The 12,273-nt window shown below is 37.7% G+C and overlaps 1 protein-coding gene across 4 annotated transcripts in view; it reads right to left on the bottom strand.

The window, feature by feature from the left end:
• Positions 1-421: 421 nt before the first annotated feature.
• Positions 422-12,273, bottom strand: part of pphln1 (periphilin 1) — a 155,512-nt gene continuing 143,660 nt past the window's right edge. For all 4 annotated transcript variants that reach the window (XM_043709067.1, XM_043709071.1, XM_043709070.1 and 1 more), the window contains one exon: positions 422-2,236. In XM_043709067.1, coding sequence (XP_043565002.1) covers positions 2,042-2,236 — 195 coding nt within the window. In that variant the 3' untranslated portion in view covers positions 422-2,041. The remainder of the gene's footprint in view (positions 2,237-12,273) is intronic.

The following is a 12,273-nucleotide window of genomic DNA, read 5'->3' as shown; positions in this document are numbered from 1 at the left end:
ATTGACAAACAAAAAAAGTTAAGAAAATGGCTTAGAAGTATCAAACATGAACAGTCATAAACAAGTAACACGAAGAGGAAAGCTCCTTCTCCTTCAAGAATGTGTTCTCAACTCAGTCTCAGAAAAAGACTAGGAGAAAGTGAGGACTGCAGATGCTGGAGATCAGAGCTGAAAAATATGTTGCTGGAAAAGCGCAGCATCCAAGGAGCAGGAGAATTGACATCTCGGGCATAAGCCCTTCTTCAGGAAAGAAGGGCTTATGCCTGAAACGTCGATTCTCCTGCTCCTTGGATGCTGCCTGACCTGCTGCGCTTTTCCAGCAACACATTTTTCAGCTCAGAAAAAGACTGCCCGCTTCTCTTCTGAGTGGTCACCTTGTGCTAAGTTATATCAGTATTATGATGTGGACACCACACAGTAAGAAGTGGCTGTGTAAATTTATTTTACAAAGGACATCTACAGATTACAAAATGGAGACTTTCATTCCAGCAACCAAACCAGTTTATAAAATACATTCCACTGTTGACAGAATGATTTGAACACTCCAACAACCACTTAACTTCTTGAATACATTTTGAAACAATTATGATGTTTTATACACCATAGCACATAAAAGACAGAAAAACATTATGCTGTCAGAGTGTTCTGGCTTTAACAATGACTGAAGTCTGAACACTAAAACTTTTCATGTTTCTTTATCACTACGTGCATCAAGGCTGATCTATGCTCCTACAATAATCTTACTGTCACTTCAGTAATGAAAGCAGAATCTGGTTATAAACAACTGATTACTTATACAAAATACTAATACATTTAATTACAAATAAAAGCCTCTTCAGTGTAGAAATCTAATATATAACATTGATGATGATGAACTTAGAAAATTGTAAGTGCAGAAAAATGGAATTTCTATTGCTATAGTTGGCCTTCTGGCTTTCAGGTTGGATTTTCCAACATAGAAGAGGGTTCTTCTGTACAACAGAGTTCACATTTTGAAAGACAGATTATTTGGTATTATCTGGCTAATATTACATAAACTATTTTTTTAATTAATGGAGTAAGCCAACACAAAATAATTAACAAATCATGAAGAATAGCATAGTTTCCAGTATAAAAATAAAGAGTTCACTTAAGGGAATACTCTAGAATTCAGCCCTATTAATAGCCTTAACATCAGGAATTTTTCTTCTCTCCTTCTAAGCATTGACTAGTTTGTCTGCCTATGAACACTAACTGCTCTCATGCTTCCCACCCAAATGTCTATCCTTCATGTACAACCCTGGAGAGGAAGAGTCACAGATCATTTGGCAGTTGAAGGCATCCTCCTCAAATGTAATTTTGCTGCACTTGGCACATACACATATATTCTTTAACAGGAGTGAATATAATTAAAAATAAGAATCCTGGTTTGGCCTTCTCCAGTTCAAGTTACTAATGCCAAACATTGTCTCTCCTTTGTTGTTCCACAACACAAAACTGGTTACTCTGTCCAACTCATAACCACAGTAGTTACAAATGTCATTCAATCAATCATCAGAGGACACAAAGTCACATTTTTCTTTTCCTTTCAGTACCCAGGTACAAAAAACGTTAACCACCATATCTTCTCAAACTTTATTTTCTTAGCTGGGCTGGTGGCAAAAATCTCTCAAACAGTCAAAACAAGACACTACTGTAGATCCTAAGCATGGATATTGCCAAATTTTCTGTTGGAGATATTCTACATGGTTCTTTTACACCAAAAAGTGCTTTCAAATTCAACCTATATTGGTCTCAGAAATGTACTTATAATTACAGGTATCGTTATGTAAAGAATGTACTGTTGAGGTCCATATAGACTTACTTTATTGCCCATCATATATGTCAAAGTGATTTTGCAATGTCAACTTGAAGTATACATTTAAATATACTTAAATAACAGACAGAGTTGCTTCGCTTCTGTGGCTAAGTTCAGAACAAAAGACATGTTAATTAATGGTTACGATTTTTAGAAAATGGGCTTGGGAACAAATGCAGTTTGTCAGGGATTCAAAATGTGGAATTACAAGTTCTTTGCATACTCTCCAGGAGTTGAATCATATTGTGCGATGAAGTTTCTCAGTTCATCAATGCAACGTTCTCCTATCTCACGCAAATTTTCTCTTAGTGAGAACTGTACCGTAGTTTCCAATGACGGGTCTTTGTCAATGAGCATCTGAACAACCATGCCAAAGGTCTCACAGTCTTGTCTATAAACCTGTAAGTCAAAGTGAAAAGGTTTAAAATTAAGAGTAACAAGCCTGATTTTAGTTCAAAATAATTTAATTGGATAGCTTTTGGAATAGTCACAGCTTTTACAAAAAAAGATTCATACAACAATGTAATTTTATATAGTACTCAAGCTAAAACCCTGTATATGGTAGATGTTTACCCAAAGGTAGATGCATTTGAGTGTTCATTTCGGATTACAATGCTCCTTAAAATTCAAGGCCTTACTACTAGTGAAAAGCATATGAAATCTTTCATATTTCAAATCTCTTTTCATTTCTCTTACATTGCTGCATTATAAGGTCTATGAAACTAAAGTGGTTATTGTTGGTTGTACCTGAAAGACCAAAGAAAGATGGAATTTATAATTAAATTATCCAATCATGACGGGACTTTGGTATGTCTGCCATCCAAGATATTACTGGTTAGCTTTAAACTTCTTACATGAACATATTAAAATGTGTTTTTTTAAATGAAAAATTCATTATTGAAGGGAATATAATTGAAAAACAAGCAAGCAATATTTTCAGAATGTCTTTTTTGTTGCTATTCAAATTGAAAATAGTGCAATCTGAAGTCATTAGAGGAACACAAAATCGCCAAGCAGCATACAATTATCATCAGCAAATATTTCTACAAAGGTTACTTCAGGCACATTGAGATGAGCACATTTTACATCCTGGTGAAATGCAGAAGTGACTTGTTGCATATTCCAAGCAGGAATAATTTTTATTAATATAACCACTTTAAATTTATAGTTTGCATTACTTCTTCAATTATCCATTTTACTGGTTAATCTCTATGACTCTATAAATCTTTTGTATTGTAGAGTCTGAGCACGAGTCTAACTTTCTGTTAAGATTATGAGAAGGCCTGTGATATATCCAGTAAGTGTAATACAGTAACAAAGGTTCTCTTATTTTTGGACCTGCCACAAAGCACTTAGATGCTACCCGGATAAAGGCTCATTCCAGGCAATAGGGAAAGAAGGATTGATCTTGGATATTGAGTCCAATAAATATACCTAGATCACGCTGAAATAAATTATCCAATTTACTTAAAGTCATTCAGTAGAATAAACATAGTTTTATCACTGATATGTGCAAGTTATAATTCCACATGTAATATTACATATGAATTACTAGATAAGAAAAAAAGTTTCAGACCACACAAACTGCACAAAGTTCATAAACCTCTTCACTTTTGAACAGTACTCTTAATTTCAGTATTCCCTAGAGAGCAATACAAGAATTGTTGTGTGGTCTACATCTGTCCGCCACAGTCAAAGATAACTTCATATTTTTGTTTTAAAACTTTAAAACAGAGAATCATAATGCAATTGCAATTTGATTGGGATTTATATATATAAAAATGTGAAAATGTTAAGTGTAATGAAAGCATTAATTAGGCTTTGAAACCAATAGTATTCTCAAATTGCTGTGGTTTGAGAGTTTATTAAATTAATAAAAGTAACAAGTCTAATGTGGTTTCCATTCTCAACTCTCTTTAAAACATCTGTTATATAATCTAAACAAAGTTAGGTTGTTGTTTACTAGCTACAGTAAGTATTACTATTTACTTTGAAATCACTTTCCCTTTAGCTCTAAAATTACCTGCATATTGTTATCACTCTTGGGTTTCCAAAGAACAAAATGCATCATCAATGCTTTATGGGACCTGGATGATGTAAAATTCCCATTATTGTAGATAAATCTTTCCTTCCAATATGTACATGTTTCATCAACCAGTTGGAATAATCTTTTTCTGGTACAAAATAATAGTCTATTTACTGTTATTTGTCAATCACACCATTATGTTTAATCTTAAATTAACGCAATTTCTTCTGTGGCCTACTAAGATCAACAGCTAAAATATAATTAGAACAACAAAACACAGTTTGATCTGTCATTGTAGCTGGCACTCTGCTGCGTAACATCATTTTATTTAAGGATTCTTCTGATACTGATTAGCACCTCAACAATTATTTCTAAAAAAAAGCTATATGCTCTTCTACAAATTTAAATTACTTTAGTTGAATGCGACTGGAGCTGTCAGTTGTATTTAAACAATATTAAAGCAATTGGTTGTAAATTGGAATTTTTTTTTACATTTTATAGACATAGAGACTTACAGCACAGAAACAGCCCCTTCAGTCCAACTCATCTGTGTTGAGCAGATATCCTAAACTAAACTAGCTCCATTTGCCTGCATATGGTCCAGATCCCTCTAAACCTTTCCTATTTATGCACCCACCCAGAGGCCTTTTAAATGTTGTAATTGCATCAGCTTTCAGTATTTCCCTGGGCAGCTCATTCCATATACTCCCTACCCTCTGCGTGAAAAGGTTGTCCCTTAGGTCTCTTTTAAATCTTTCCTTCTCACTTTCAACCAATGCCCTCTAGTTCTGGACAACTCTAGTTTGTGAAACAGACCTTTGGCTATTCACTTTATCCATGCTCCTCATGATTTAATAAACTTCTTTAGACCCCTTCAGCCTCTGATTTTGTAAAATCTGCAGAGGACAATTTTAAAATCCAAGCTTTAATGTAATGATACTGAAATGTGTGCACGGAAAATCTAGAGTAATGCTAGGATTGTAATGGTGTCTCTTGATTTATGTGCCAGCCATACACATTTGCACTATTAAGTATTACAGCCTTACTAAATAGTAGGTTGCTTTATAAAAAGTTCTTATAAAATAATGTTTTATAAGCTGAGGAATGATATGCTCAGAGTTAAAATCTCATTATATGTTCTACCTTGGAGATCAACAAGTTCTAACATCAGGGTATCAAAGGTTGAATTTATGAGATTGAATTTCATTATGTGCTTTCCAACCTTTTTCTATAACATTTCAAAATGTCTTTCAAAAATCTAAATCTAACTCTATTGGTTTGCTTTTGTCCATCATGTTCTTAATTTCTTTGAAGAATCTCCAATAGATGTGAGCTGACTCCTTCACTATTACTTTGAAGAAACTCTAAACTAAAAGCATACTGTTCGTCAATTCATTAACAATAAACCTTCAGAATGAGAACATCTGCACCATTAACAGTGGGGAACACGGAGATAGCAGAGACGTTGAATCAATACTTTGCCTCAGTTTTCATGGTGGAGGACAATAGTACCAGTCCTACTGGAGCAGGCAAATCAGAGACAATACATAAGGTAGAACATAGAACAATTAACATTGTTAGGAATTAGGTACTATGCAAACTATTAGAATTGAGGACAGATATGTTCCACAGGCCTGATGGCCTACATCCTTGGCATTAAACCAAGTAGCAACAGAGATAGTAGATCCAATGGTTACAATATTCCAAAATTCCCTGGACACAGGAAAGGTTCGAGAAGATTGGAAAATGGCTAATATAATGCCCTTATTCAGAAAGGGAGGGAGGCAAAATGTGGGAAATTATAGACCGGTTAGTTTAACATCTGTCATTGGGAAAGTTAGAATTATCAAGGAAGTGATATCAGGACATTTGGAAAGTCAGAACACTATCCATCAGAGTCAGAACAGTTTAATGAAGGGTAAATCATGTTTGACTAATTTGCTAAAGTTCTTCGAAGATGTAATAAGCAAAGTGGATAATGGGGATGCTGTAGATTTAATTTATTGGGACTTCCGGAAGGCATTTAAGAAGGTGCTACCGCAAAAGGTTATTCCACAAGGTTGGACCATATGGGATTGGGGTAATTTATTAGCCTGGATGAATGACTGGCTGATGGACAGAAGACAGAGAGTTGAGATAAATGGGTTTTTTTTCTGGATGACAAGATGTAACTAGTGGGGTGTCACAGGGTTCAGTCCTTGGACCCCACCTGTTTACAATCTACATTAATAACTTGGATACAGGGATAGGCGGCTCTTTGCAGATGACATAAAAATAGGCGTGATGGTAAATTTCAATGAGGAAATAAGAACCCTAAAAATGGATTATAGATAGATTAGGAAAGTAGGCCAAAATGTGGCAGATAGAATTTAATGTGGATAAGTGTGAGGTCATGCATTTTGTTCAAATAAAATGGGAAGGCAACTATTATCTTAATGGGGAGAAACTTCGGTGAGCTCCAGTGTAGAGGCACCTGGATATACTTGTTCATGAGTCTCAGAAAATAGCATGCAGGTACAACAAATAATAAAAAGCTCAAATGGACTGTTGGCTTTTAAAGCTAAAGGAATAGAATATAAAAGGTAAGGAAGTATTGTTGCAAATAAACAAGGTATGAGCGAGACTGTACCTGGAGTATTGGGTACAGTTTTGGTCTTCTTATTTGAGGAAAGATGTAATGGCATTGGAGGCAGTTCAAAGAAGGTTCACTAAATTGATCCCAGAGACAAGAGGTTTGTCGTATGAAGAAAGATTGAACAGTTTAGGCCAATGCTCTCTGGAATTTAGAAGAATGAGGGGAGATCAGGTTGAAGTATTCAAGATGAAAAAAAAGGTGTGGATAAAATAGAGGTGGAGTGGATGCTTTCTCTTGTGGGGTGTTCTAGGGCGAGAGATCATAGTCTTAGGATAAGGGTTAGCAAATTTAAAACAGTTAAGGAGAAATTACCTCTCTCAAAGGATTATTAATCTGTGGAATTTGCTACCCCAAAGTGCAGTGGCTGTTGAGGCAGTGAGTGAATTTAAGGAGGAGTTAAGACATATTTTCAGTTGGTAATGGGTTGAAGGGATATGGAGAGAAGGCAAAAAAATGGGGGTGAGGAGCATCTCAGCCATTATCAAATGGCAGAGCAGACTTAATGGGCCAATTGGCCTAATTCTGCTCCTGTATCTTATGAACTTATTACTTCTCATGCCCCTCAAGATCTATCTTTGGCCCTGTCCTATTCCTCATCTACATACTACATACATAGTCTTCATATGTACTGAACCCTCTACCATTCACATACTGAATGAGCAAAACTTTCCCTCAATTAAATATTGTTCCTCTACACTGCCAAGAATCCTGCCTTTAACCCTGTATTTGACCTTCCAAAGTGAATCACTTCACACTTTCCAGGTTGAACTCCATCTGCCACTTATCAACCCAGTTCTGCATCCTGTCAATGTCCCATTGCAACCAACAACAGCATACTATTCACAACTCCACCAACCTTTGTGTCATCAGCAAACTTACTAACCCACCCTTCCACTTCCTTATCCAAGTCAATTATAAAATTCACACACAGAAGATGTCCCAGAACACCACTGGTCACTGAGATTCAGGCTGAATACTTTCCATCGACCACCACTCTCAGTCTTCCATGGGCAATCCAATTCTGTATCCAGACAGGTTTCCCTATATCCCATGCCTCCTTACTTTCTGAATGAGCCTAGCATGGGGAACTTTATCATATGACTAACTAAAATCCATGTACACCACATCCACTGCTCTATCTTGATTAACGTGTTTTGTCACATCCTCAAAAGAACTCAATAAAGTTTGTGAGGCACGACCTGCCCCTTACAAAGCCATGCTGACTATCTCTAATCAAACTATGGTTTTCTAAGTAATCATAACTGTCCCAAATGTAAAAAGACTAGTAACAATTGGTTGACTTTTTGAGAGGCTGTTCAAGGACCAAAACATCAACAACTTTTGTTTACCTACAATTCCCTGATTTCACTCACCCTCTTGTCTGTTTGTCTCCATTGGTATTCTGATATTATGGTCGAGACATCATGGGCAGAACTTAAAGTAGCGGACTGGGTGGGGGATATGCCAATGCAGTGGGATTGTGTATGGTTACAACAGCTATAAATGTCAGTGTGGTAGCAAGTCATCCCTTTCACATTAGTAAGCCTGATATTTGAATATTAGTTGGTGTGATATCTAAATTTGTTAACTGACAAACAGTTTGCATGAGTTTACAGAGGTGTGTGAAATTAGATAGGAACAAGTCAAGAACATAACCAGGATTGATGGCTCTGTGGGACTGACAGGCTGGAAAATCTCTAAATAAAGACATTGCTGCTGTCTTGCCCAGGTGAGCAGCTTTCGTTCATGGATCTCGTTTCAAGAATAAATTTCCACTGCTTTACAGGTGACCATCATCGTTTCTACATTTTTCCTAAATATTTGTTTTTGGAATTTGAGCATCACTGGCTAGGCCAGCATTTATTGCTGGACTCCAATTTTTAAAAAATTCATTCATGGAATGTGGGCGTCATTGGCCAGGCCAGGCTTTTATCATCTAACCCTAATTACCCAGAGTGCAGTCATTGCCCTCAATAAGTTGATGGTAAGCTACTGTCTTGATCTGCTGAGGGCTTTAACGTGTAGGTTTGTCTGTAGCATGGTTAGAAAAGGAGTTTCAGAATTTTGACTCCGTGACAGTGACGGAACAGCTATATTGTTCCAAATCAGGATGATGTAATCATCAGAACAATTGCAGGGAACTTGCAGGTAATGGTGTGCCCTGATATTTGCTGCCATCATCCTCCTAGGTGGTACAGGTCACAGGTTCGAAATGTGCTGGAAAAGGAGGTCAGCCATTGCTGCAATGCATCTTCTGGGTAATACTGTCCATGTGTTGCCACAGTCAGTCAGTGGTGAAGGAAGTGAGTATTGAAAATGTTGGATCAGTGTCACTCAAATGGTCGGCATTGCCTTGTACGGTATCAATCTTTTCAAACCTTGTTGGAGCTGCTCCGACCAGGTACTCCAGGAGGAAGAACATGGCACGGTCAGGATGCATGCAGTTGCTCAAACAGACTTTCTTCTGCTTATGTTACTTTACAATGGTGGTACCTCTGTGGCCTTAGCAGAGGTGGAGGAAGGCTGCTCATCCACTCAATCTTGACAGCTAAGGGAAAACACGACTGGCACTTACATGTTGTCATTTATAATCAGAAACATCTGAAAACCCCCTTCGCAGCCAAGGATTACAGCAGTTCAACAGGCTGCTCACCACCATCTTGTCCAGACCAGTCGGGGAAGGGCAATAAATACTGGCCTTGCCAGTGACACCCACGTCCTATGACTGAATATTAAAAAAAACATATACAAAGCATAGTCACTGTTGTGATGTAGGAAATAAAGCAGCCAACTTGTACATGGCAAGCGCTCAAAAAAACAGTGATTATCACCAGTCATGTGGTTTTTTTAATATAAGGGATAAATCCTGGCCAGGACACAGGTAACGTCCTTGTTCTTCTTTCGACTAGTGTTTTTGGAGCTTGTACTTCAAAACGAGAAGGGAGAAGACATGACCTCAGGGATACAAGAAAGCCTCACCTGAAAGTGCAGCATGGAGTGTCAACCTTGACATTTATGCTCAAATCCAGGAATGGGATAACATAAGAAGCAAGGGCGCTACCAACTACAAACGGCCATGACAATTTTCTCTCACAGTTTGGATTCTGTGATAGTCCCAAAGTTTGCATCATCGCATATGTTCATCGGTAAGCTTAGCTCACAAGACAGGGGGCACAATATTCGCTACCCAAGGTGAAGGATGTGTACAGACAGAGCAGAGTACTCTTTTCTGTACTTTCTCAGCCTTTCTCGTAGTCCATCCACATCTTCCTGCTGGCAAATAGCTAGTTGTAGACAGTACTTTCATGCACTCCAGCAAGGCACTAAACAGCTAATGAGTGACTTCCATGCATTCCATTTAAAGTGATGTCAAGCATGCACTCTGCTGCTGGCTGTATATGATTCACTCATTGGGGGTTATTCTTGGATGTAGACATTAATGTAAAGGCCTGAGATATTGTTGCATCCATGGTAATGATCTCTCTGCAAAATGGAGATTTCGAAATGCTGAACAGAATCTCAAATATTTGCTGCTGCTGTTCCAGTGGCTAATACTGGAAGACCACTTCCAGTTTTCGGGTACTCCTTGGGAGCTCCAAAAGGACTTCCCCTAAAAGGTTATTAGTGAGCAATGGATTGTGCAAGGGGATGAACTGACAATATTTGAGAGTATCTGTTTGAAGGGTGGGAGTGAGATGTCAAGAATTACAGCGATTGTCAGTGTGGCTATTTAGATGGTGTTACAACAGATACCCATGATAGAGAGAAATGAGCAGAGCTGTAAGGTGTATATGTCTAAGAAGACCAATGCAAGAGAATGTCAAGCATTGGATGGATAAGACTACAGAGAGTGCGCGGTAAGAGGAATTGAAATGCCCATCAGCCATGATTGAATGGTGGCGTGCACTCGATGGGCCGAATGGCCTTACTCCCACTCCTATATCTTATGTTAGCACCTGTATCATCTGTTCCTACTTATTTTTCTGTCCTAGTGAGGTTAATTAACCTCTCCAGCTATGGTATCCAGTTGTGAGGGATCACACTCATTTTCACCTCATCTCCATTTCAGTTACCCATTCTTTTGAGGCGTGCCCCTGCTTCCAATACATGGGAAATAATCATTTTCTTCAGCCACGGTTAGCTGCAGCAAAGGTTTGATCGTGAGACTGGATGGGGTCATCCTGAGTGGAGAGGACCTTGGCGTAGACTGGGGTTTAGGATGTCTAATGCATAGGATTATAACCATACTACAAGCCCACAGGGAAGTTGTCAGTACCTCGGTGTTCTCACAACATGACACAAGCACTTCTAGTGAAGTACTCAAGGTGTTGCAAAGAGGACCTCAAACAGCAATTTGCCACCCTACATCTTGCCCAGCATTGGTAAAATTCTAGTAAAAGTTAGGTTGGTGGGTAGGCATAGTGGGCCTACCATTCCATCTCTCCACGCACTGTCTACAGCTTGTTACCAGAAGGGTTAACATTGCAGCCTTCATTAGTGCTTCTGTATTTGGATACTTTGCTGGCTCTTTCTCCCTCTTGCTGCCTGCCAGTCTTTCACAGTCCTCTGCATTCTTCTGGCTCATTTTGTGCTTCTATTAGCTGAAGAGATTGAATTAACTTTTTGTTCTCTTTTGATTGATGGTGGGAAATGATGTGTTGATGGCACAAAAACATTAAATATGTCGTCTATTTCACTCTGGCCTGTAATTTACTGTGATGTATAATCTAATAAAAGATTATGTCAACTTTGGAGGATCATTCTGAATGCAACATACTCATTTTGAATTGTATAGTTATGAAGGAAAATAAAAAAATTAAAAATATTTACTAAAAAGGAGCCTCAAGAAAATAAAATAAAGTACGCACATCTTCATCCATTGGGATATTAAAAACATTCAGCTCAGAAAGATGTTAGATACTCAATTAATCATACTATTCTGATTTATTAAGCAAATATTTCCTTTTTTTATTAAATAAAAAAGACCCTTTCAAAATTCATAGACAAAGACAAATATCAGAGCACAAGGTCAGTCAATGACAGTAGACTTTAAGGGATAATAACTGCCACAATTATCAGTTAATTACTACATTCAAAAACTTGGTTTCTTCTAAAAAAAATATACACAGCAGCACTGAAGTACTTTTTCACTATTCCCATTCCCACAAAAATCATCTTGCTGCCATGTGTTTCAGGAGCACTGGGACTATTATAACAAGGCGTTCAAAAGCATCAGACCACCAGTATAGTACTTATTTATGATACGCCCTATTGAACTATACTGCCCTCCTTTAAATTACATTATATCTATGAACAGGTAATTTTGCTAGTTTTAAAAATACATTTACGAGATTGAGCTTTTATTGCTCATCTCTAATTGTCCGTGAGATGATGATTGTCACATGCCTCCTTGAACGACTGCAGTCCATGTGGTGTGGGTACCCCACAGTGTTGTTAGTGAGGGAGTTCTGGGATTTTTGACCCAGTGACAGTGAAGGAACAGCAATATAGCTCTGGTCAGAATGGGGTTGGCTTGCATACTTCAGTAGTTGACCACCCAAGTTCTTCTATTTACTCACTTTTCATGGTCTCTTTTAATCCTACTTTCTCTCCAAAAGCACACCTGGGACATTTCTTGTGTGTAGTGTGTGTAAGGAAATCTAAGTGCTTAAAAAACAATTTCATAAACCAAATGTATGAAGAAAAATACCATACCTATTTACATTTAACTTTAAAAGTTTTCATGCAGCAACTTTCAATTACCGTTTGATTTAA

The sequence above is a fragment of the Chiloscyllium plagiosum genome, chromosome 19 (assembly GCF_004010195.1).
Source record: "Chiloscyllium plagiosum isolate BGI_BamShark_2017 chromosome 19, ASM401019v2, whole genome shotgun sequence".
In the NCBI taxonomy this organism is placed as follows: Eukaryota; Metazoa; Chordata; class Chondrichthyes; order Orectolobiformes; family Hemiscylliidae; genus Chiloscyllium; species Chiloscyllium plagiosum.
This window is presented reverse-complemented; position numbering and strand designations above follow the sequence as displayed.